Source organism: Oncorhynchus masou, chromosome 9, assembly GCF_036934945.1.
Source record: "Oncorhynchus masou masou isolate Uvic2021 chromosome 9, UVic_Omas_1.1, whole genome shotgun sequence".
NCBI lineage: Eukaryota > Metazoa > Chordata > Actinopteri > Salmoniformes > Salmonidae > Oncorhynchus > Oncorhynchus masou.
Genome location: NC_088220.1, coordinates 46,193,736 through 46,221,139, shown reverse-complemented (window position 1 = coordinate 46,221,139; position 27,404 = coordinate 46,193,736). Strand labels below are relative to the sequence as shown.

Sequence of the window (27,404 nt, the reverse complement as noted above, 5' to 3'; positions counted from 1 at the left end):
ACGGGTATGTTTAAAAAAGGATAATAATTTGCTCATATTCTGTTATATTATTTTATTAGTCTTAAACCAATTGATTCGGTATAATAACCTGTATCCAAAATGTACAAACCCGAATTGCAGAACACACCATCCAGCATAGTCCAAGTGAATGTTTGCCGTTTTATGCATAGCTGGGAAACCTGGCAAGCATCTTTGTTTAACTTTATTTAACTAGGCAAGTCAGTTTAGAACAAATACTTATTTACAATGACTGCCTACCCCGGCCAAACCCTAACCCGGACGCTGGGCCAATTGTGCGCCGCCCTATGGGACTCCCAATCGACGGTTGTGATACAGCCTGGAATCGAACCAGGGTCTGTGGTGACGCCTCTGGTACTGAGATGTATTTGTGGTTGCATCACTTGCATGCATAATTTGCTTTGTGCATAAACATGCATATGTTTCATAGTAAGAGCCCAGCTGCACACACAACTTTACATAACAACTTGCATGCATAGAGTAATTTGCTAGTATAAATGTACATACATAATGCCCACAGTCCAGTCCCTGCACTTTGACCATGAGTAACAAAATCTGTATGTGTGCACCTGCAGGCCAAACTTCAAAGTCAACTATCCACTCAGGGCGGCGAGCTAACAGATTTCAGAATAGCAATGTAACCGGTTGACGTTAGAGGTGGGTCCGGTTGCCTTGGAAACGAATTGGCACTGAAGCGTGGAACAGCTTCAGAGGCCCGCCCCTGAACAAATACCCCCATAGCTCTGACGTCAATGTACGTCAACGAGAGAATATGATGCCTCCTGCAAGTCAACTCGTGTACTTTAGTTAATAGAGGTAGCTAGCTGAAATATTATATCCGTGTTGTGTTGGAGAACGTGGCGTGGCAGCCTGTGGCACTCGTACATGTCACCTGTCGTCTCGTTGGTCTGAAGGGTCGTTCACGTTCAAACTGGCAGGGCGACCGAGAATTGTACTTTTTGTCTATTTTGAATAGACACATTTTCCCTTCCTCGATATCTTGTCGGCGAAAGTTGCGAGCTCTTACCACCTCACCCCCCAAAACCACATTTAATACAGCATGGTCATGGCTGACAATCACCAAAAACCGATGTTCCGGGGTCCTGTCCGAGTGGGCTTCTACGATATCGAACGTACTCTGGGAAAGGGTAATTTCGCCGTTGTAAAGCTGGCAAGACATCGTATTACCAAGACCGAGGTGAGTACTGAGCAAACTAGCTAGCTGGCTAGCATGTTAGGTAACCGTGAACTACAGTAAGCCTAAGCGTGTGATTCTCTTGTAAAGGATACTAACCTTGCCTTTGAACTAACAAGCTAACGTTAGTTACTTACCCCCTGTTTTGCAGCGATACATTAGCTTGCTATCTAAAGTTGTATTTGCACATTCTGTAGTTAACTCATTCTGTTCACATTTGACATTGACATGTTTCGACTATTTCACACCTAGTTAACGTTAGCTTGCTTTGTTGCAAACACGGTAGTTTTTTTGCAAAGCTTTTGACCCACACATGAAGAAAGCAATAGAGTAGTGCCAACTATTATATAACTTGTTAATCAAAACTGTCCGACTATGGTTAACTAGTAAAATTGGGTGTCACCCAGTTTTAGATGTAGCTAACGTTAGCCTAACCGTGAAGCAGATTCATGAGACATCATTATCCCATCACTTTGCAACCTCAATGTTGTGCAATACGCTGCCTTTATTTGACCATGGATCATTACATTGCTTCATTACTCTAAGTAACAATTGTGACGTTTGTATAATGTTATGTATAATGTGCTCAACAAGCCACCCCATAGACCAGGGTTTCTCAAACTCAGTCCTAGAGCCCACCTTGGGTGCGCGTTGGTTTTTGTACAAAAAAATGGATTAAAATGACCAACTCATCATCGAGCTTTGATTATTGGAATTAGACTGGAGTAAACGACCACATAAATATCTAGGGCATGCAGCATTGCATTAGTTACATAACCCAATAATAATGTGATTTTGTTGCCTCTTCTTGGGACAATCACTGTGGAACATAAGAATGTATCTTTCATATCAGCAATAAATAATTTACAAGAAACAAAAGGTTAAACTACTACACACCTTTATAGGGTTAGGGTTCCCACACGGCTGTATTTCCATGTTACAGCGCTTATTTACAGAAACAGATGGAAGACGGGATGGACTAGTGAGAGGCTATACGGACACGCCTGGTGCCCAAATTGTAGACGTATGTTGTGTCAAGTGGAGATGAATGGATTCGGTTCAGTCAGTCATACTGATGAGCCCTTCCCAGCTAGTTAGTTTATACTGGCTAGCTGGCAACAATAGCAACATGGCACTAGTTCAAACTTGTAAAAAAAAAGTGATTGTTTCGATGGGTGAAGGAAAAATAACTTGTAGCTAGGGCTGGCACAATTATTGTGTAACCGACAATAACCGTGAACATAATCGTCTTACTACTCTTTTCAGGAGAAGGAGTGATTCAACATTATATTTAGTATATCTACACTGCTCAAAAAAATAAAGGGAAAACTAAAATAACACATCCTACATCTGAATGAATTAAATATTCTTATTAAATACTTAATTTGTGTGATAGTTGAATGTGCTGACAACAATCAATGGAAATCAAATTTATCAACCCATGGAGGTCTGGATTTGGAGTCACACTCAAAATTAAAGTGGAAAACCACACTACAGGCTGATCCAACTTTGATGTAATGTCCTTAAAACAAGTCAAAATGAGGCTCAGTAGTGTGTGTGGCCTCCACGTGCCTGTATGACCTCCCTACAACGCCTGGGCATGCTCCTGATGAGGTGGTGGATGGTCTCCTGAGGGAACTCCTCCCAGACCTGGACAAAAGCATCTGCCAACTCCTGGACAGTCTGTGGTGCAACATGGCGTTGGTGGATGGAGTGAGACATGATGTCCCAGATGTGCTCAATTGGATTCAGGTCTGGGGAACGGGCGGGCCAGTCCATAGCATCAATGCCTTCCTCTTGCAGGAACTGCTGACACACTCCAGCCACATGAGGTCTAGCATGGTCTTGCATTAGGAGGAACCCAGGGCCAACCGCACCAGCATATGGTCTCACAAGGGGTCTGAGGATCTCATCTCGGTACCTAATGGCAGTCAGGCTACCTCTGGCGAGCACATGGATGGCTGTGCGGCCCCCCAAAGAAAGGCTACCCCACACCATGACTGACCCACCGCCAAACCGGTCATGCTAGAGGATGTTGCAGGCAGCAGAACTTTCTCCACGGTGTCTCCAGACTCTGTCACGTCTGTCACGTGCTCAGTGTGAACCTGCTTTCATCTGTGAAGAGCACAGGGCGCAAGTGGCAAATGCCAAACGTCCTGCTGTAAGCACAACCCCCACCTGTGGACGTCGGGCCCTCATACCATCCTCATGGAGTCTGTTTCTGACCGTTTGAGCAGACGCATGCACATTTGTGGCCTGCTGGAGGTCATTTTGCAGGTCTCTGGCAGTGCTCCTCCTTGCACAAAGGCGGAGGTAGCGGTCCTGCTGCTGTGTTGTTGCCCTCCTACGGCCTCCTGATGTACTGGCCTGTCTCCTGGTAGCGCCTCTATGCTCTGGACACTACGCTGACAGACGCAGCAAACCTTCTTGCCACAGCTCGCATTGATGTGCCATCCTGGATGAGCTGCACTATCTGAGCCACTTGTGTGGGTTGTAGACTCCGTCTCATGCTACCACTAGAGTGAAAGCACCGCCAGCATTCAAAAGTGACCAAAACATCAGTCAGGAAGCATAGGAACTGAGAAGTGGTCTGTTGTCACCACCTGCATAACCACTCCTTTATTGGGGGTGTCTTGCTAATTGGCAATAATTTCCACCTGTTGTCTATTCCATTTGCACAACAGCATGTGAAATGTGTCAATCAGTGTTGCTTCCTAAGTGGACAGTTTGATTTCACAGAAGTGTGATTGACTTGGAGTTGCATTGTGTTGTTTAAGTGTTCCCTTTTATTTTTTTGAGCAGTGTATTTTACCCAATAACACTTACTCATTTTTACAAGAAGTGCATAAAGTTGTTAATCATTTTACGAGCAGAATGGCACGGTTGGGAGGAGAAGCATTATTTTGTAATGTTCCATTCGGTTAAAACCATTTGTTTTGTAAACAGCGGTGTCACCAAAGCTGTTATTTATTCATGATATATGTCATAGCAACTTTTCTAAGATGCATTCAAAGCTTAAACACATTTCTCTACTAACATGACAGATATGACAATAACCGTGGCCATTTGCATGACAATTGGGCCTAATCGTTACCCAAAATTCCATAATCGTCACAGCCCTACTTATAGTATTGGTTTCCATCTGGATGTCACTGGGATATGCCAATTGGCTAACGTATCGAGGTGCCTCCCATTGTTTTGCTTCCCCAGGCAGCTGTATCGCATATCGCTTGAGGTAGCTAACGTGGCCAACTTGTTCCATCCCACTTGATTATATTTTGAGTAAGATAGCAGCCTAAACGAGAAATAACTTGTAATATTGATAGTCACCTTGATGGTCTACTGCTCAATGGGAGAGTTTGCCCTGCAAGCTGACAACACATCACGGGGCACAGTGCATCCGTAGTTCCTGCTTTCCGATCAATGCAGAGCACCGCTGTCCTGCAGTAAGGAGAGGGGATGTAGTGTGATAGTCTCTCGTCAGTCTTTTCTCTTAAAGCAAAACATTTAGTCTAATAATGAAGGATCTAGAATAGGCCAATGCAATGTCATACCTTTTTTTTAAAAGAAAGATAAAAATGTGTGATACATTCATAAATGTTTTCTTTGAGGATGTGTATGGGGCTGAGCAGAGCTACATAAACATAAATCATAAGATCTTATAGTTTCGTTAAAATTGCATTTGAAGGACATGTTTGGATTGAATCACCTGACTGGCAACATCCTCAATGTCTGGAACACCATGAGCTTTCTATTCTACTGCAATTACACAGGGGGACTAGTAACCATTGTGACTGTGCTTGTTTTTAACACGGACACAGATGGGTCATCTTTCTTCATTAGCTTTGAGCTCACAGAGCTCTCGAAGGTGCAAAATTAAACAATTTCGGCACTGAACCTTGGAGTCCTGTCCTGTGCTATTCCTCTGAATATAGCATATGTATGTATCTATTTAGCTAGTCAGTGACAATGTTTCTCAGCTAAACAAGCGAGTCACATTGGTCAGTTCAAAGACCAACATAAGCCTGGGTACGTGTTGAAACAAGCGAGGAATAACATACAATGTGACACCCTCTTCCACAGATGAATACAAATTGATGACCATTACGGAATGTAACGTGAGTCATAAGCATGCAGAGACCAGTACAGTACTTAGAATGACCCTCACTGTATTTTATGTTCTGAGGCAGCTGAAGCCACTGAACATGGGTCTACTCTGCCGGTCTCCTTCTGACCATGTTGTCCAGACTCTCCATATCCAGGATGTGTCCCAAATGTCACCCTATTCCCTATGTAGTGCACTACTTTTGGCCAGGGCCCATAGTGCGATACTTTTGAGCAGCGCCCTACTTTGTAAATGGTGTGCCATTTGGGATGAAATCCTAGCCTATCCATGTTGCGTGAAAACAGTCAGTCAGTAGGACAACGATGGGAGAACTAGGGTGTATGAACAAAACGGAAGCCAACAGAAGCAAATGGCAAGGGACCTACATGAATTTGTCCATCATCAACTCTTGTTTTCATTGCAAAATGTGTTCTGTTACAAAACATTTTGCGACTGTTTGCTATGGTGCACAATAATCATTACACCACTATCCATCTCCTGTTCCCTTTTTTTCATTGGTCTCTTTCATTTATGATCTTCTGATCAGTCGGACCTCAGTTCACGAATGCCCCCAACCTTACTTGACCTCATTGGACATATCGGGCGTATGCGTCAAATTGTGTGTAGATGGCTTGACAGAAATGGTTGCAGAAGGTAAATGTTGAACTTTTGTTGCACAAATATCCAGATGATGCTGCATATCGTTTTGCGCTATGATGCGGTAGGTGTGATCGAGGCGTCAACGTAATCTGTTTTTTAACGAAGAACGAGAGGAGCGTTAGTGTATGTATCTAATCAAGCGTTGTGTTGGGTAAGATTAGAGTGGAATGATTAAAGGCCTCCCCTCGCTTTTGTTTACTCCCTGAGCTTGGCTCGCAGACATTTGGATCTCTTCAAGTCCTGGTGATGAAATGCTGTTTATGAGAGAGAGACTTGGGATATTGCATGTTATCATGACATGGACACACTGTTAATCAACTCTCACAAGGATGAAGAAATGGCCTGTTTTCCAGCAGCTTCTGCTAATGTTTGCCGCCCTTGCCTCTCACCCAGTGTGGGTGACGGAATATAAAAGCTGTTTATGATTACCTCCAGCAAACAGTTTTTTTGTACATAGGAGAGCATTTGAGATTTTTTTTTTTGTCTGTGCTTGCCTTGCAAGAACTGAGAGTGCTGTGGAATTGTATTATGGAGAGAGAGGCTTACTGCTTACCACTTTTTCCCCCTTTTGTCTTTAGAATTATCTGCCTCAGTCTAAGCGACACTTAAAAATGTAGGCCTGCAAAAAAGTATTTTATTTTCCTACATAAAAATACCTCAAGGGAATCCTTTGAATGTTTTGTTCAGGGACTCATCACTGTGTTTCACAGGTTGCCATTAAAATAATAGACAAGAGCCAACTAGATGCTGTGAACCTGGAGAAGATCTACCGGGAGGTACAGATCATGAAAATGTTGGACCACCCGCACATCATCAAGTTGTACCAGGTAAAACGCTCCTCTTAAAAAAAACAGAATACAACATACATTCCCTTTTTATTTGGTCCTCTGGGTTTTTGTCAGTGGTGGAATTCTGTTCTCATACTTGAGTGAAAGTAAAGATACCTTAATAGAAAATGACTCAAGTAAAAGGGAAAGTCACCCTGTAAAGTACTACTTGAGTAAAATTCTAAATATACTTAAGTATCAAAAGTAAAAGTAGGAATAATAATAATAATCCAAACTGTAATTTTTTTTTTTTTTTTTTTTTTTTTTACAGACAGCCAGGGTCACACTCCAACACTCAGATGACATTTAAAAACAAAGCATTTGTTGTTCTCTTGATAAGTGTGCGAATTGGACCATTTTCTCTCCTGCTAAGCATTAAAAATGGAACAAGTACTTTTGGATGTCAAGGAAAATATATAAGAGTAAAAAGTACATAATTTTCTTTAGGAATAGAGTGAAGTAAAACTTGTCTAGAAATAGTGAAGTACAGATACCCCAAAAAATGACTTAAGTAGTGCTTTAAAGTATCTTTTCTGAAGTACTTTACATCACTGTTTTTTGTATAAATTTGCAACACCTACGGTCATTCAGAATATTTTCTAATAGGTGAGCAAACATCTCCAATCTACCTGGCCTTCACAGTCCTAGACCTTCATAGATATCAGAGCTGACGTCTGACGGAGTTAATGACTAAACAACCAACCCTCTGCATCTTTAAGCAACGTGTCAAGGTGCTTGACAGAATTTCACCCAAACTGCACTGTAGGTTTCAGCCTCTCGTGTTAATAGCAGAAGGGGAAAGCAATGTTCAGCTGCCAAGCTCTATCATCAGAGGAGGTCCTACTAGTCAACCTGAGAAGCCCACCCCAGACTTCACTTTATTACATAAGACTTTAGGTCACTTTGGTCATTGGCAATGTGAATAGCAGTTCGTTATTACACAACCAAATGGCTCAGGTCCAGACATTGATGTGTAATCATTGTGTATCATTATTTCCAACAGCTCTTCCATTCAAAAGGCTTGGGTCAATTAGTAATTTCCTTTCAGGCCTCATGAACAGAGGGCAGCAGGCTCGGCATCGGCTCTCTTCTCGCTCTCTCATCCCCAAACAACCAACCCCCCCCCTTGGGGTCTTTGCTTCACAGGATGCCCCCTCAGTGGACTCAGAGACCCAAGTTTTACACACACACACACACAGCTCTTGCTTCGGCCACTTCACTGTTTCAAATAAACTCTTCATCCCCACCTTCGTCATTATATTGCCTATTTGTCCCCATCAAGCATTCACAACAACACAAAGAAGTTGTAGGCTATAATGTTGTCATTTACATGGGACAACAATCCATGTCATTCCCCCATTTGTATCATTGACAGAGTACTCTGGCAGAATTTGGATGATTAGTGCCATGTGGTCGGCATGTTATGGAAGGCACTGGGGAAAGTCACATTGGTTATCCCTACAGCATCTTTGATAAAGTCATGGAGGCAGTGGCATATTGGTCAGAAAGGGTGCAGAGCAACTGGTTAGTGTGCCCAGATGGGAATTTACATGAAAGAACCACTTTGGGGGATGTAAATGTATCTGATTCATTAATGCATCTCTTTTCCTCTCTCTCAATTTAGCTCTCTTCATCCCGTTGTTTTCTTTGGCTAATTCTGTACTGATAGTGCCAGCGGTGTGTGTGGGAGGACACCAGGGTATGCGCCCCAAAATGGCACCCTATTTGTTATGTAGTGCACTACTTCCCATAGGGCCCTGGTCAAAAGAAGTGCACTTCATAGGGAATAGGATGCCATTTGGGATGTAGACCCTGGTGTCCTCCCACACACACACACACCGCTGGCACTCTACAGGGAATAGAGGAAGCGTTCAACCATGGAACAGAACATCGTTCCTGTTCTCTCATATTTGTGTCATTTTTGTAATTCCGAAAAAAATAATGACTTTTTTGTTATTGTTGTGTGCAGCCAGTATAAGCCGTTTACTCTGCTGATCAGTGCAAGTTTGCATTCATTCATTTGTTCTTTATGATCCTTTCATCAAGACTGTTCTGCGGTTCTCAGTAGGCCCACGTCAGCCAGCCTAATACTATTCCAGGAATCCATGCACAAGGATTATCAGATGAATTTACATCTTAACATCACCGAGGTCATTGCTGAAGTTGGTCTTAATCTGTTTTGCTGTGTGCTTATTGCTTACTCATTGTTTCCTTCCCTCTTTCATAGGTAATGGAGACCAAGAACATGCTCTACTTGGTGACGGAGTATGCCAAGAATGGGGAGATTTTCGGTAAGTGACGCAGACGTACCAAGCAAATTTTTACCAGAAGACAATGTCGAACAATTTTTGCATAAATCTCTAAATCGCAATCAGTGTAGATGAAGGGAAGGATACAGGTTAAAGAAGCATTTTTCAGCCTTTTAAGCCAATTGAAATATGGATTGTATGTGTGCCATTGAGGGTGAATTGGCAAGACAACATCTTTAAGTGCCTTTGAACGGGGTATGATAGTGCAGTGGATCCCAAACTGTGGGGTGTGCCCGCAGGGGTGGGGGTGATTTACATTTTTTTTAAGGAACTTACAAATTAGGTAGTGCATCATCAGTTCCTCTTGTCATGTTAGTCATGGCATACATTAGAGAGCTATTTATAACTTCTAGATAATGTCCGGATCAACTAGCCCATGTCAGCTAATGTTTTTTAGCTGGTTTTTTTAGCCAATAGATTTTGTAGTAATGTTTTATAACTCATATCACATGAATACACATTAGACATGGCAAAATGTATAGAATTGCAAGAACACTTGCTTTAAAACTGAAAAATGTTCTTTGTAGCCAATGACAAAATGTGCTTTAAACCAGCAACATTTTCTCTGCCAACAAGAGGGGGCTGAACAGTTTGTGTCATGAACAGTGCTTGTGCCCATATAAATATATGTGGCACGCATGAAGGAGGGGTGCGGGATGTTCCCCAATGCTGAATGTGGGGCCTGAGTGAAAAGGTTTGGGAACCCCTGTGGAAGTGGGTGCCAGGCGCACGGGTTTGTGTCAAGAGCTGCAACGCTTCTGGGTTTCTCACGCTCAACAGTTTCCTGTGTGTATCAAGAGTGGTCCATCACCCAAAGGACATCCAACCAACTTGACACAACTATGGGAAGCATTGGAATCAACATGGCCCAGCATCCATGTGGAACGCTTTTGACACCTTGTAGAGTTCATGCCCCAACAAATTGAGGGCAAAGGGGAGTGCAAACTCAATATTAGGAAGGTGTTCATAATGTTTGGTGTACTCACTGTATGTTCCTGATAGGCTTTTGCTTAATCAAAAAGGAAGGCTTCTTTCATTGTCTGTCTAAGGACAGGTAGTATGACAAAGGAATGCCTCCACCTGTTGAGACAATGAGATGATTTGATTAAATCTTCCCTTGAGCTCCTCAAAATTTGCATATCTTGCCCCTAATCCTACTTTCAGTGAAGATTGATTGTCATAGGTGAGAAGCATTGCGTTAAACTCATAGAATTAGAATTCTATGATATATGATTATGAACCACATAGATAGTGAATTTAGAGATGATTTCCTGGTCTTGTGTTTTGACTAAACAGGGCTGGTAGTTTGTCCAAATACCCTTGTTTATGTTGTTGTGCCACTTGGATGGCACCCACTGGGAGAGGGAGAGGGCAAGGAGGAGGAGTCACAGGTTAATAGGGCTTGTCTGACCTCCATTTTCAATTCAGGGGTCAGTCAAAACAGCCTTTCCTCAAATACCCTTCTGTATCTGTACAGAGTTGTTACAGGCTTACCTGTCTTCTATATACCCACCAAATAAGACAGAATCTAAACCTAAGAGAATATCATATGATGTAGGTAAAGATGTGAAATGTGAATGCTATTTTACCCCAAAGCACATTTTGTTTTTGTACAGTACATGGACCTCACAGACAGGCCTTCTTCCCAAGGCAAGCCATTTCCCAATGGTTATGTAGAGTGATTTTTGTATTGATGAGTTGTGTTGCATGATGTTTGACACATCATTGTACTGTAGGCAATGCAGAGCACAGTGACTCTCCTGTTCTGTGTGCTCGAAGGTGTGCACAAGGTGAGTGGGTTGGTTAACCTGGTGGGATTCTACTACTGGACTGGAGCGGTTATTGATATGAAAACGCTAGATAGCTTTGCCGTGAAGAATGAATAAGAGTCTGGTCATGAAAGGAGGGCAAAACCAGAAGCCCTAGAAGTAACCTATTAGGACTTATAGAACCAATCTTGATGTACCATTGAGGTATGAGGCGCATGTTCTATCGCTAACAGACACGCCATGCTCTCTGGTCTGCTCCAATGAAAACCAACGCTGTTGCCACCAGCCATCTTGGTTATACAAGCAGTGTTTTCTGGTTCTCTCGTTTATTTATTTGTTTGTATAGAGGGAGGAAAGGGAGTGCTTGCTTGACACATGAAGGATGACAGTTTTTTTTTTACACGTGGAACAAAGTGAAGTGATGCTGGGCACTCAGCAAAGTTGTCTTCCTTATCCGTGCCAATGTTTATCCTTCTGGAAGGTTCTCCCATCTCCACAGAGGAACTCTGGTGCTCTGTCACCTCCCTGACCAAGGCCCCTCTCCCCCGATTGCTCAGTTTGGCCGGGCAGCCAACTCTAGGAAGAGTCTTGGTGTTTCCAAACTTCTTCCATTTAAGAATGATGGAGGCCACTGTGTTCTTGGGGACCTTCAATGCTGCAGAATTTTTTTGGTGCCCTTCCCCAGATCTGTGCCTCGACACAATCCTGTCTCGGAGCTCTACGGACAATTTCTTCGACCTGGCTTGGTCAACTGTGGGACCTTATAGACAGGTGTGTGCCTTTCCAAATCATGTCCAGTCAATTGAATTTACCACAGGTGGACTCCAAGTTGTAGAAACAGCTCAAGAATGATCAATGGAAACAGGATTCACCTGAAATCATTTTTGAGTTTCATAGCAAAGGGTCTGAATACTTATATAAACAAGATATTTTAGTTTGATTTTCCGCTTTGTCCTTATGGGGTATTGTGTTTAGATTGATTACAATTAATGTTTTCCTCAATTTTAGAATAAGGCTGTAATGTAACACATTTTGGAAAAAGGGAAGGGGTCTGAACCCTTTCCGAATGCACCGTTTCTTGATCAAATAAATATTCAACCCCCCGTGGCGTGTCGGGTGCATGCACGCTGACACGGTCGCCAGTTGTATGGTGTTTCCTCCGACATATTGATGCGGCTGGCTTCCGGGTTAACTTCTTGCGTCGAGCAATCCCGGATCCGGGATCCTATTTATAGCCTCAAGCTCATTAGCATAACGCAACGTTAACTATTCATGAAAATCGCAAATGAAATGAAATAAATATATATGCTCTCAAGCTTAGACTTTTGTTAACAACACTGTCATCTCAGATTTTCAAAATCTTTTCAACCATAGCTAAACAAGCATTTGTATAAGAGTATTGATAGCTAGCATAGCTATACGCCTAGATTTCAGCCAGCAACATTTTCACAAAAACAAGAAAATCATTCAAATAAAATCATTTACCTTTGAAGAACTTCGGATTTTTTCAATGAGGAGACTCTCAGTTACATAGCAAATGTTCAGTTTTTCCTGAAAGATTCTTTGTGTAGGAGAAATCGCTCCCGAAAATGCAGTCATCAAAACGGCAAACATTTTTCCAAATTAACTCCTTAATATCGACTGAAACACGGCAAACGCTGTTTAGAATCAATCCTCAAGGTGTTTTTCACATATCTCTTCATTGATATATCGTTCGTGGAAGCCTGCTTTCTTCTCTGAATCCTATGGAAAAATACTTGCAGCTGAGGTTTGCGCACCAATTTCAGTGCAGGACACCGGGCGGACACCTGGTAAATGTGGTCTCTTATGGTCAATCTTCCAATGATATGCCTACAAATACGTCACAATGCTGCAGACACCTTGGGGAAACGATAGATCGGGCAGGCTCATTCCTTGCGCATTCACAGCCATATAAGGAGACAATGAAAAACAGAGCCTCAAATCCTGCTCATTTCCTGTTTGAAGTTTCATCTTGGTTTCGCCTGTAGCATCAGTTCTGGGGCACTCACAGATAATATCTTTGCAGTTTTGGAAACGTCAAAAATGAGTGTTTTCTTTCCAAAGCTGTCAATTATATGCATAGTCGAGCATCTTTTTGTGACAAAATATTGCGCTTAAAACGGGCACGTTTTTTTTATCCAATAATGAAATAGCGCCCCTATAGATTCAAGAGGTTAAGCGAGCAGTGTGTCAAGAAGCAGGGTCGTATTTCGGAAGACGTTTGGCTCTCGACCTTCGCCTCTTCTGAGTCCGTACGGGAGTTGCAACGATGGGACAAGACTGTAACTCGTACCAATTGGATATCATGAAATTGGGGACAAAAAGGTGTAAAAAATAAATAAAATAAATAAATATCCATCTAATTTTAATCCATTTGAAATGCATGCTGTAACACAACAAAATGTGGGAAAGGTACATTGGTGTGAATACTTTTTGAAGGCACTGTGTGACAGGTCTTTTTTGTTCTTACACACTCAGTTCTTAGTTTGTGTGATTTTTGTCTAGTCAGAGTAATGCATGTTTACAGAGGGTCGGAGTAGGGAAATGTGGCAATGATTCTCAAGTGATTGATGCCTTATTTTGGATGGTCATCATGTGTTTGTGTGTGTGTGTGTGTGCAGCGATACTGCACTAAATAAACAAACTATGTTTGACACTCTTCTTCGCCCTGTGTCTGGGTTATGCCAGGGTCAAGCTCAGACCTGACACTGGTGTTGATTCTAACAATAGCCATCTTGTTTTCACCACGACTGATAAAGAAGGGTGCAGAGTAGTGGCGAGTGAATGGGACAAAGTCGACTGCATTGAGACCGGGTCCACATCCCAAATGACACCTTTAGTGCACTTCTTTTGACCAGGGCCCATAGGGAAGTCCATAGGGCTCAGGACTCTTTCTGGGGCTGTATTGACTTATGAGGCGCCTGGAGGACTTGTCTTGCAATCAGCCAACGACAAGCCCATTATGATAGAAATAGACTGGGCTTGATAGTTCATCAGCGCAGCACTTCAACTGAAGGGCGGACAGTACATTTGGGTAACCTAATTTCAGAGAATTCTTAGATTGCTCCGCTGATCATGTCTAGGTATTACAGAACCATTTTGGCCCCACTTATTGTTCTTATTGCACAATGTAATATGGTTATATAATGCATATTTATATGCCTTTTGCCATCAACATCATCACTGAGATTTCCAGACGCCAGCAAGCAGCACAATAGCTGACGTAGGTAAACAGGATTATGACGTTCTGTTTTCTTCCACTATAAACAGACATTCCTTCCACTTAACATCAATCTAAAGATCCACCAAGCTACATTTGTGCAACTTGACTTAGTAGCTGGCTGTCAAGTAGTGTCTGTTAGTGGCTTTGTGAAGCCACAGTTCTTTATCCAATCACCAGAAAGCACTTCACCCATCTATCTGTTATCACAAGTCCTTTTTATAAGCCTGCTACTCTCGGTCCGTATCCATCCAGCTTTGTCCCAGACTCTGTGTCAACTAGCTAGCTGTCTGGGAGGAGATCTAGTCTGTCTGTCCATGTCCATCCCATAGAATTGGAATTACTAAGACGGACGTTCCTATACAAGTCAATGACTTACAGTTCCAGTAGGTCTATTTCTACAATCCATCCATCCCATTCCTATGGACTTTGAGTCTGGCAGGGTGGTGGGCCAGACACAGTGAAAGCAGCCATGCCAACCTGTCTGCTGGCTTGTCAGCCTCACCCACCCACCAAGCTGCAGGAGTGGATCAAACCTGGAGAAATTAGGTCAACTACAAATAATGAGGAGGAACATAACCGCCAAGCAGAGGGGGGGTGGCAAGGGGACATGAATTTGAAAAGGGGGTAAAAAAAATGTAGGCCAAGAAAACACTACAGGAGAGTAGCTGGGTTTAATTGACTAGGCCTAAACACATCGGTCTTCCTGAGAGTGTGCCACGGCGAGATTCATTTTGGCTGTCAACTTCTATTGTCCGCTGCAGTAGTTGGGTCTAATTTTTAAAATTCTGTTACTCAGTAGGTATTGGTTTTTTTTTGTCTGAGCTGAAAAGGCTTGGCTACACTGTTGACTCACCTAGCTGACACTAGTAGCATCGTTTTGATGGCTGATTGACCTGGGGCATGCTAGGCAGTGTTGAATTGTGTAGCGTATGTCTTTACTTCCGTACTAAATTTCAGGAAAATAAGTTTGGAGCTGAGACATTGCAGGATAGAGAGGGAGAGAGTCATTATTTCCCTTGTTCGGTGGGCAGGCTCCCCCTGGCTTGGCTGTCTGGATGCCGGCCAGCTGAGAAATGTACGGACGCCAGGTCCTGCTCTCGCTCGGCTTTCCAATCTCTTCAAAACCGGAGCAGCTGTTAAGAGATTACACATCTACCCAACAGAACTGGAACACGGTGCTCTTCTGAGATTTTCCCTCGTTGTTTTTAACACCCTGTCCTGGACCTGTGATTCATCATTCATCCCCCCCGTCTCTCTCACTTTCTCCCAGAAGGCAGCACTTCTTTGACTGAGTACACCTGACTGTGCTGCCATGTTGTTGGTCCTCCTCCTTGCCCCTTCTGACGTTGAAGCAGTGCATTACTCATTCATCCACTGGTGTGACGGTAGCTGCTGTGACAAGCTTGCTTTTTTTGTGTCATTAGCCCTTAGTGGAAGCACTCTGGAGCGCACTAGACTCTGTTGCTCGCGTGTGAATGGAACGGCTTAGCTCTGTCAAGGTGTTGGGGATCAAGGCTCGAGAGCAATTTTCAAGTCATGCCATAGATTTTCAAGTAGATTTAAGTCAACTGTAACTTGGCCACTCAGGAACATTCACTGTCTTCTTGGTAAGCCACTCCAGTGTAGATTTGTCTTTGTGTTGTAGGTTATTATTCTGCTGAAAGGTGAATTCCTCTCCCAGTGTCTGGTGTAAAGCGGCTCCGTTCAGAAGGACGACTGTATCTTTGTGTCTGGATGGTTTAATACATCATCCACAGCATAATTATTAAACTTGACCATGCTTAAAGAGATATTCAATGTCTGATTTGTTACCCATCGTCCAATCACTGCCCTTCTTTGAGGCTTTCGACAAGCTCTCTGGTCTTTTTTGTTGAATCTGTGCTTGAAATTCAATACTTGACTGATGGACCTTAAAGAGGTTGTATCTATGGGGGACAGAGGAAGGAGTGGTCATTCAAAAATCATCTCAACCCCTAAATTGTATTTCTCATGTCTATTTCAATGCAATAAAAATAGTATCTAGCACAGTGAACAACACTTCTATTGTCCAATGTAAGTGTCAGCTAATTCCAGCCAAATGGGTATCCAAAGTCCAGACTTTCTCTAGCGAGGGATTGGTTAGGTACTATAGGGCAAGAGGCCGCTGTAGGCTTACTACTCAGTATATGCAGAGGGGTTTATCACATAGCTGTGTTGTGTAGCTGCAGTAGCCCACCCACCCAATCTCTGTATTCAGAGCACCTCGCCACATTCCCATGCCAAGTGAGTTTTTCTATATTTTTTTTATTAGCGACACGTGACAAAGTGAAGCCTCAGTCAAGAGGGGAAACAATATGGAATATGGCACCCTCTCTAATCAGTGTCATGTTTTTCTAATTCCCTCTGAAGTTAACCATTCATCAGAAGTACTGTACTGTCTGGCCATAATGTCACAGTTTCCTGGAAATTTAGCTGTATGCATTCTCATTTTCATAATGAACTGGATATGAGGGAATTATAATTCAGGTTGATGGATTTAATGCTTGATATTTCCCTTAGGAATAGCCTAACTTTGCAGTTGCTCCATTTTTCATTTTTTCACCCTCTCGTGTGAGCACAGGGTGGTTGACGCTGTTGAGATGACTCAGACTCTTTAAAACTCGAACTCTGGTTGGTCTCCTGAAATGTTTTGTATCGTTGAAATGTCTTGAACGTTATTTTGCCCTTGTACTGTAGAGGGAAATGAGTTCCCATTCCTCTCTGTCTTTCTCCCTCCATGCTATGTGAGGGTGTGAAATACAGAGTTGCATGCATGGCTGCCTGCTGGTTGCAAGTGTGAAGATGCCATCATGACACGAGTTCCCCAGAGGCTGTTGATAAGAATGATTAATTCTCTCTCCCATTATATCTGTTCATGGTTGTAATTGACGGGAGGAAGTCGTAACGAGTTTTATTTGATTTGGAATTTGCGGATGGTTCCAATTAAAATTTTACGTTATAATAATTAGCTAAATACACTCATACCATCATGGCCGCCTAGTCATCCCCAGCTTCCAGTTGGCTCATTCACCCCCCCCCCTCTCTCCTGTAACTATTCCCCAGGTCATTGCTATGAATGACAATGTGTTCTCTGTCAACTTAACTGGTCAAATAAATGTTAAAGGAAAAATGGTATCAGAATAAAATAGAAACAATGAGGCTATACACGAGGTACCGGTACTTGGTCAATCGGCAATGCTTACGGGTTAGTCAAGGTCATTGAGGTAATTATGTATATTTGGAAAGTAGTCGGACCCCTTGACTTTTTCCACGTTTTATTATGTTACAGCCTTATTCTAAAATGAATTTGCAAATGTCTTTCAAATTAAGTTGATCACATTTACATAAGTATTCAGACCATTGACTCAGTACTTTATTGAAGCAGTGATTACAGCCTTGAGTCTTCTTGGGTATGATGCTACAAGCTTGGCACACCTGTATTTGGGGAGTTTGTCCCATTCTTCTCTGCAGATCCTCTCAGGTTGGATGGGGAGCGTTGCTGCACAGCTATTTTCAGGTCTCTCCAGAGATGTTCGATTTGGTTCAAGTCCAGGCTCTGGTTGGGCCACTCAAGGACATTCAGATATTTGTCCCGAAGCCACTCCTGAGTTGTCTTGGCTGTGTGCTTAGTCGTTGTCCTGTTGGAAAGTGAACCTTCGCCCCAGTCTGAGGTCCTGGGCGCTCTGGAGCAGGTTTTCATCAAGGATCTCTCTGTACTTTGCTCCGTTCATCTTTCCCTCGATGCTGACTATTCTCCCAGTCCCTGCTGCTGAAAAACGTTCCCACAGCATGATGCTGCCACCATGCTTCACCGTAGACATGGTACCAGGTTTCCTCCAGACGTGAGGCTTGGCATTCAGGCCAAAGAGTTCAATCTTGGTTTCATTAGACCAGAAAATCTTGTTTCTCATGGTCAGTCATTTTTAGGTGCCTCTTGGCAAACTCCAAGTGGGCTGTCATGTGACTTTTACTGAGGAGGGACTCTACCATAAAGGCCCGATTTGGTGGAGTGCTGCAGAGATGGTTGTCCTTCTGGAAGGTTCTCCACAGGGGAACTCTAGAGCTCTGTCAGGCCTTTATGACCAAGGCCCTTCTCAGTTTGGCCAGGCAGCCAGCTCTAGGAAGAGTCTTGGTGTTTCCAAACTTCTGTGTTCTTGGGGACCTTCAAAGCTGCAGCCATTTTTTTTGGTACCCTTCCCCAGATCTGTGCCTTGACACAATCCTGTCTCGGAGCTCTACTTACAATTCCTTTGACCTCACTATGTCTTTTTGCTCTGACATGCACTGTCAACTGTGGGATCTTTATATAGACAGGTGTGTGCCTTTCCAAATCATGTCCAATCAATTGAATTTACCAAAGGTGGACTCCAATGAAGTTGTAGAAACATCTCAAGGATGATCAATGGAAACAGGATGAACCTGCGCTCCATTTTTAGTCTGTCTGAATTCTTATGTAAATAAGGTTTTTCTGTTTTTTATAACTTTCTAAAAACCTGTTTTTGCTTTGTCATTATGGTGTGTGTGTGTGTGTGTGTGTGTGTGTGTGTGTGTGTGTGTGTGTGTGTAGATATTTAATCCATTTTAGAATAAAGCTGTAACTTCTCCACATTTTGTTAAGGGGTCTGAATACTTTCTGAATGCACTGGAACTAGGGGTAAAGTGACTATGCATAGATAATAAACAAAGTAGTAGCATTAGTGTGTGTGTGTGTGTAGTTCGAGTCCAGTGAATGTACATCAAGCAAGTTGTTGTAGAATTTTTTTATTTTTTTCAACTGGGTCAATGCAGGGTAACCTAGTGGTTAGAGCGTTGGACTAGTAACCGAAAGGTTGCAAGTTCAAATCCCCGAGCTGACAAGGTACAAATCTGTCGTTCTGCCCCTGAACATGCAGTTAACCCACTGTTCCTAGGCCGTCATTGAAAATAAGAATTTGTTCTTAACTGACTTGGCTCGTAAAATAAAGGTAAAAAATGCAAATAGTCTGGGTAGCCATTTGAGTAACTGTTCAGCAGTCTTGTGGCTTTTGGGTAAAAGCTGTTAAGGAGCCTTTTGGTCCCAGCGATGTTGTGAGTGTTTGCTGTTGGAGAATTTTTGGACTTGTCAGCATCGCTTGTTCAAGAAATATCAACAGAATCGAGACATGATGGGTCCATGATCTTTGGAGATGGATGGGGAGGTTTCTTTAACATGTACACTATTCAAACAAGATAAGCCAAGCCCCCAACATTTAAACATTTTTTAATTTAACCTTCTATTTAATAACTAGGCAAGTCTGTTAAGAACAAATTCTTATTTACAATGACGGCCTACGCCTTATGCGACTCCCGATCACGGCCGGTTGTGATGCAGCCTGGGATCGAACCAGGGTCTCTAGTGACGCCTCTAGCACTTAGATGCAGTGCCTTAGACCACTGCATCACTCTGGAGCCCCAAAATAGATTCCAAGTGTTTGCATTTGTCTCAGGAAAATGGTCCGTGGCCCAAATTTGTTTCCACCCGTTTGTCCCTTAGAGAGGCAGCGTAGGGGTCAGAACAGAAGAGCGTCATGCAGCTCTTTGCACGACATTGCAGCACCCAGGGACATTGGAGTTAGGTAATCTTGGCTCTTTCTCACTCCCTCCCCCTCTTATGTGCTAATGCACAAACAGCAGGGCAGTTCTGAGTAACCCTCCTTCTATCCCCTCCTTGAGTTAGCTGATGAGGACATTTTCAATGTTTTCTGTGTATTTACAGTAAGCTTAGGCTATAATGTGTTTGTCACTGCCCAGCCCTGCCAGCTCACCTCAGCTCTCCAGCTGTAAGCTGAGCGGAGCTAGCCAGGCTGGGCTAGAATGTGTTAGGCGAGCACTGTATGCGTTAGTTGGGCCTGTAGGGTCTGCGGGCTTGGCTGGCTGAGGTCTGAGGGCCTGACCCAGCACTCCTGGGTGTGGTGACTGACCACATGATTACGTCTGGGGGGGTGTGTTTACTCTGCTGCCTCGACCCGACCACAGAATCACAGGCCAGGCTCCTTATTGTGGCTCATCACGGTCCTTTCCTTTGTAGGCTGGCCTGAGGGGTGGTTACTGTAAGAATAGTTGAGAGAGCTGAGGTGTTCCATGCCACTATGTGATTGTACTCTACAACCATGGCATATGGCAAACCAAACCCAAATGGAATTGTACTAGCCTATTACTGTTCATGCATGAGCAGAGTGTGGATTATGTTAGGCACACAGATGGATTTGGTCTAATGTGTAGTCTAGCAAGCCTTAGCTAGGAAGAAGACATGGAGCCTACAGTACATGTTTGAGGGCTACACATCCTAGCCACCCTTGATTTGAATGTATGCCAGCTGATGAACGTATATATGACTCTAACCCTCTCCCCTCTCTAGACTACCTGGCCAAACACGGGCGACTGAGCGAGCTAGAAGCGCGGCGCAAGTTCTGGCAGATCCTATCAGCGGTGGAGTACTGCCACAATCGTAACATAGTCCACCGAGACCTGAAGGCTGAGAACCTGCTGCTGGACGGACACATGAACATCAAGATAGCAGGTAGGTGGTCAGTGCAGTGAAGCCAGACATTTTTGTGTTTTTTCCTGACTCCATAACCTGTCATGAGAGACCAGACATTTTTTCTGGTCAAGTCACATGGTCAAGAAAAACTCCTGTACTTTCTCATCGCTAGGGTTCAAAAATTCCCCCTGATTTCCAGAAATCCTGGTTGAAGTCCTGGCAATTTTTGGAAAGTGAGCTGAATTTTGCAACCCTACTCTTAGTGTTTCAGGGGAACCTAAGAGTAATCTAAATTGTTAGGTTAGATTACTCGTTGGTTATTACTGCATTGTCGGAACTAGAAGCACAAGCATTTCGCTACACTCGCATTAACATCTGCTAACCATGTGTATGTGACAAATTTGATTTGGAAAGACCAGTGGGATGGACTGTATGAAAATACCTTGTGTAGAGAGAGTTTCATGTTCACAGTTGTGAAGATCCTGTAAATCGACATAGGCCTAGAAATTGTGAACCAAGTCTTTTATATATAGTGCGAACAACTTCACAACTTGTTTTGATCAGAACATTGCTGTTGGATTACATGGCCAGGAGCAATGACCTCAGCAATGGTTCAGTTCTGAAATGTCTAACGACCAGAGCAGGCCATTTGCACTGTGTTGAGGTGACCAAAGCCCCCTAGCTAGATCAGGGAAGCAGGAGCTGAAAGCTAGGCTGTACTGCACAGAGCCTCGGGCTGTTGTTGCATTATCTGGAAGATGGCATTTTGAGCGGGCTGGTGAAAATGTCATCGAGCATCTGCGAGAGGGCTGGGTGAGGACTGTTCTGAGATGTTTGTCAAACACGGTGACACGCTGTGTGCATGCCCACAGAGTCCTTGCGTTCCTGTTCCAGTGGTGTGAGATCTAGGCTAGTCCGGACTGTGACTGACAGACTTAAGGAGCCTGTCTTCCCGTGTTCATTAGGGCACGCAAAGGAAAAAGTTTCCAAACGTTTTTCGACTAAAAATTCAAATGAGTCCCTGTAGTCCCTCGGTTTTAGTCTGTTTTGTTCCGTTTGATATCTAATGAACACGACCCAGTTTGTCTCTCTGTGGGTGTAAGAGAAGATGATCGGTTGTGGTGGCAGGTGGTGGTTGTTATTACCAAAGGCAATATTGCCACCACAATGACTCTGATCCAATTGTTGGGAAAGGTACACTTTTTGGGGGAAATGGACCAGTGAAAACATTAACCTAGGATTACAAATACATCAGGCAGGCACACAAGGACATTGGGACATCCTGTGCTTTGCTTGTCTTAGACGAGGACAATGTTTTTTGTCGTTTTGTTCTAGTCTCTCTGGACTAAAGAGACTCACTGCACAGAGAAACAGATAAATGTTCCCCCAATGATATCTCACCCCTTGTTTTACCTCACCGAAGGACATTGTGTGGTTCATGTTTTATCCTCAAAGAAGAGGATGCACTGCCACACTAGTCTCCCTTTTTCAAAGGTCTCCTTTTGTATACCCAGAACTGCCCAGGCGGTCAGTCTCTCAGACGCTTCATAGTGCTGTCGTGGTTGATGGTCAGTCAGGGAAAGGTCACCCAAGTGCCAGGCAGCAGGGGGTGTTGCTTTTATGTTTCTACTTCAAAGAGCTTGTGTGTGTGTGTGTGATCATGCACTAATCAGGAAGCCTCTTAATCACACTTGGGGTTAAGGCTGGCATCAAATTAACTGCTTTGAAAACACTCATCATATGTGACCAGTGATTGGGTCTGCTGCTGCAGCAAACAACATTTGATCACAGTGGTACACTGCTTGACACCCCCCCTCCCCCCTTCACCCATACTATTACACTATGTCTTGTTTTATTGTTCATGGACCAAGCTGAAAGGCGACCCATTACACAGAATCACATGTTCAAGGTGCAGTTGTGATATAATCATTAAGCCACCCTCTCATTCACCACCACCCCCCCCATGCCTCTGTACCTCAGACAGGGTGATACTCAACCACACACACTGTCCACCAGCTGTATAAATCACCATAGTAAGCTGAGCTCTCTATGCACTTGTGTCAACTTGAACAAGGACACGTCGCATTGTCCCTCATTTATAAAGGAACAGCCACTGTTTGGATCCAGACAGAGTGACTGGTGCTGGGCGCGGCGTTGCGCAGCCCACCCTCCCCACATAGCGAGCCCCTGGGCTGTTGGGAGCATTGACGTCAGCCAGCCACGCTGCTCAGTATGCAGCCTGCAAAGTGGGTCAGCTCCTCTAAGCCCTCACTCCTTCTTTACTCTGCCTTAATGTGCCTTGCCAGGGCCCTCACCGACATAGACTAGCCAAGATATAATTATCTACAACTCCCTTTGTCTCGGGGTAATACACACCTTTAGATCCCCCGTCTTCGATATGGGCATAAAGGTATATGATTGACCGCTTCTTTTGTCTCTAGTTCAAATGTAGCCTAAAGACTAGGCTAAGTCTAGACGTACGTATACCGTGCCTTTACTTCTTTTAACATTTCACATTTTGACCTTGTGGCAAGCATCACTCTGACCTTGATGCATTGTCAGAGCTAGACAGTTTCTCAGGTGAGGTATAAAAAAAGGGGGGGGACACATTTCAGATTACTTTCATTCAGTCAACTCAGATTCACAGTATTACCAGAATAGAATCCAGACTTGCATGGGATTGGATTACTGTTAATTTTAGGTGATGGTTATGAAACCTTGTTTTTAGCTAGACAAGTCAATGGCAATGCTGCACTGCTGTTGTGTGTTGTGCAGTCTGTGGTACACGTCACACAGGGTTTCCGTTAGCCAAAAGTTGCTGGCTTTTGTCCACCCCCATTGCAAAATGATGCTGTTTATTCATTGATGGAGATACAAGTCAATGTAAATACATTTGACGGTCATGCTTACAGTGCCTTGCCAAAGTATTCATCCCCCTAGGCGTTTTTCCTATTACAACCTGTAATTTAAATAGATTTTTAATCGGATTTCATGTGATGGACATACGCAATATTGGTGAAGTGAAATGTAAAAAATAACTTGTTTCAAACTGCCAAATTAAAAACCTGAAAAGTGGTACGTGCATATGTATTCACCCCCTTTGCTTTGAAGCCCCTAAATAACCTCTGATGCAACCAATTACCTTCAGAAGTCACATAATTAGATTGCAGACAGGAAAAACACTGTTTTAATCAATTGTTTGGTGATGTTAATATATTTAGTGTAGTTTTATCTAAAATAATAACATTTTTTTATGTTTCACTATTTTTATTTGTACGAGATTCACTGTGGAGGATGATCCTCTGAGGAGCCTCCACTGCTTTACACATTTTACTTATGCTTTTCACTGACAACTGCAACTCAATAATCAGCTAGGCCTATTGCCATGCGCACTGCCCAAATAGGCTTAAGCCCAAATAGGCATACGCCTATGAGCTTATGATTTTGAAACAATCCACAGCTTTTTTTTATTTTTTTAAAGGAGCTAATGGTCCTTGATTCCTCTGTGGCTAAGTCATGCTTTCTGGTGAAGTATTTTGAATTATTTTATTTCTTCCTGTATAAACGGGAGTAATTTACATAATTTTGGCAAATTTAGTTCAATTTACCTCCCTTTTGGACCCGCTATGCCATTTCTCTCATGTCTTATTGGTTTTCATGTCAACCTTTTTTTGTTGTCCAGAAACGTATGGCACAATCCTAGTCATATTAGCAGCCCATCCTAGTTGTTGAGTCTTTAGGACCCCCCCCCCCCCCCCCCAGAGATGTTCATCTCTGTCACATGGAACTGCTGTCAAGTGCGCTGTTTATAGAGTGTATTTTCCCGCGAATTGCTTTTTGGCAATTGTTTGAAAATAAGGTTTTATTGGCTGCTTCATTCCATGAGTTAGTTCCATGTTTTGTTAAGATGCATTACCATAATCTAAATGTGATTTCTGTCATTTTGAGCACTGTGGGTAGATATGGTCCTCATGGTTAAAATGTTTCAAATGGTGGTCAAATTAAAATCTCCCCAGTCACATTGTCCAGCGCCACATTTTCCTAACGGAAACCCTGACATCACACTAGTGGCAGAGAGAGTGGGTCTCAAGTAGCACCCTATTCCCCATATAGTGCACTACTTTCAACCATTTAGTCGCACTTTGCGTCCCTTTTACATGGTTGTGCGAGTGAATTTTTTAAAATTTGGTAGCATCAGTGCGAGCAGCACATTCTACATTTTCACCTCACTCAAAACACCCTATTTTCTTTAGGAGGCTAAAGCCCATGATTTGGTCAAGCAGTAAAGTACATTTATCCTCATCATTCATGTAATTAAAGTGTCTGCCTGTACCTGTTTAGCTGGGAACTGCTGCTGCTGTGTTGAGCGAGCCACTCGCTCTGCTTTCCTGGATAAATGTATAGCATTTTAAAATGCTATTGTGGGGAAAACACAGCTATCCTGTTGTCATTTAAAATGAAAGTATATTTGTTACATGGTTTGTAAACAACATGTGTAGACTAACAGTGAAATGTTTACTTACGGGCCCTTCCCAACAATAACATGAGGAATAAATACACAATGAGTAACAATAACACTGGGCACTAGTACAGAGTGAATGTGCAGGGGTACGAGGAAATTGAGTTAGATATGTACATATCGGTAGGGGTAAAGTGACAAGGCAACAGGATAAATATAGCAGCAGCGTACGTGATGAGTCAAGAGTTAGTCTGGGTAGCGTTAACTATTTAACTAACCATTTAGCTGTCTCTTGGCATTAGAAGCTGTTCAAGGTCCTGTTGGTTCCAGACTTGGTGCATCAGTACTGCTTACTGTGCTGTCTTTGATAATTGGTGGCTGGAGTCTGACAATCTTTAGGACTTTCCTCTGACACCGCCTGTTAAAGAGGTCCTGGATGGCAGGGAGCTCTGCCCCAGTGACACTGTGCCATACTCACTTCCCTCTGTGTAGTGCCTTGTGGTCGCATGCCAAGCAGTTGCCATAGCAAGAGGTGAAGCAGCCAGTCAAGATGCTCTCAATGGTGCAGCTGTAGAACATTTTGAGGATATTTTCAGCCTCCTGAGGCGGAAGAGGCGTTGTCGTGCCTTCTTCACGACTGTGTTAGTGTGTGTGTGGGCCATGATAATTCCTTAGTGATGTGGACACCGAGGAACTTGACGCTCTCGACCCATTTCCACTACAGCCCCGTTAATGTGGATGAGAGCGTGTTGGACCCGCCATTTCCTGTAGTCTGCAATCAGCTCTTTTGTCTTGCTAAAGTTGAGGGAGAGGTTGTTGTCCTGGCACCACACTGCCAGGTTACTGACCACTGTCGTGTCATCAGCTAACTTAATGATGGTGTTGGAGTCGTGCACGGTTACGCAGCTGTCGTTTTCTGCAAACATTAAAGCAGTGACTCGCTCCTGCAGGTTAATTCTCTACAACATCCGTGGAGTATGATCTTACCTCACACAGGAAGCGGCGCAGGTCCTAATCTAGGCACTTGTCCTCGCCCATCTGGACTACTGCAACTCACTGTTGTCTGGGCTCCCCGCTTGTGCCATCAAACCTCTGAAACTTTTCCGGAATGCTGCAGCCCGCCTGGTTTTCAACTTTCCCAAGTTCTCCCATGTCACCCCGCTCCTATGCACCCTCCACTAGCTTCCAGTCAAAGCTCGCATCCACTACAAGACCATGGTGCTTGCCTATGGAGCAACAAGAGGAATTGCTCCTCCCTACCTTCAGGCAATGCTGAAACCCTACACCCGAGCACCCCCGTTCTGTCACCTCTGGTCTCTTGGTGTTCCCGCTCAGCCCAGTCCAAGCACCTGAAACCCTAACTCTTCAAAGAGTGGGCCCAGGGTGTCTGGGAGGTTGGAAGTGATGTGAGCCATGACCAGCCTTTTCAAAGCATTTCATGGATACAAATGTGAGTGCAATGGGGTGATAGCCAGGCTACCTTGACGTTCTTGGGCACAGGGACTATGGTGGTTTGTTTGCAACATGTAGGTATAACCGACGGGGTCGGGGAGAGATTGAAGATGTCATTCAAGACACTTGCAAGCTGGTCAGAGCAATGCACCGAGTACGCATCCTGGTAATCCATGTGGCCATGTGAATTTTAACCTGTTTTTTTAAAGGGCTTACTCACATCTGCTACGGAGAGCGAGATCACAATTGTGCGGAACAGCTGATGCTCTCATGCATGGTTCAGTGTTGGTTGCCTCGAAGCGAGCATGGAACGAATTTTGCTTGTCTGGTATGCTCACATCACTGAACAGCTCGCGGCTGAGTTTCCCTTTGTACTCTGATGGTTTGCAAGCCCTGCCACATCCAACGAGCGTCAATGCCGGCATAGTAGGATTCAATCTTAGTCCTGTATTGAAATTTTGACTGTTTGATGATTGTCAGGGGTTGTAGCGGTATTTCTTATAAGCGTCCTTAAATGTTATCTGATGAATCTTGGAACATATTCCAGTCTGTACTAAACAGTACTGTAGCTTAGCATCCTTTTCATCGGAAAACTTCCGTATTGAGCACGTGACTGGTACTTCCTGTTCGAGTTAATCAAATGTTAGTCTGGAGTCCTGCCTATGGGCTTCCTAATGGGCCCTGGTCAAAAGTAGTGCACTAAATAGGAAATAGGGTGCCATTTGTGTTACAGTCCAGGACACTGCTGCAGCTTTATACGGGTTGATCTTGGACATTGGCCTCTAATGGGAGGGGGAGTGAGCGCATTTGGCCAGAGCACTGAAGAGGCTAAATCAATTTGCTGAGCTA

The 27,404-nt window shown here is 43.6% G+C and overlaps 1 protein-coding gene across 1 annotated transcript in view; it reads left to right on the top strand.

Moving 5' to 3' along the window:
- Positions 1 to 801: 801 nt before the first annotated feature.
- The window catches only part of LOC135546048 (serine/threonine-protein kinase SIK2-like), a 57,723-nt gene continuing 31,120 nt past the window's right edge, over positions 802 to 27,404 (top strand). The window contains exons 1-4 of the mRNA XM_064974147.1: positions 802 to 1,216; positions 6,689 to 6,805; positions 9,033 to 9,096; positions 20,522 to 20,683. Coding sequence (XP_064830219.1) covers positions 1,079 to 1,216; positions 6,689 to 6,805; positions 9,033 to 9,096; positions 20,522 to 20,683 — 481 coding nt within the window. The 5' untranslated portion in view covers positions 802 to 1,078. The remainder of the gene's footprint in view (positions 1,217 to 6,688; positions 6,806 to 9,032; positions 9,097 to 20,521; positions 20,684 to 27,404) is intronic.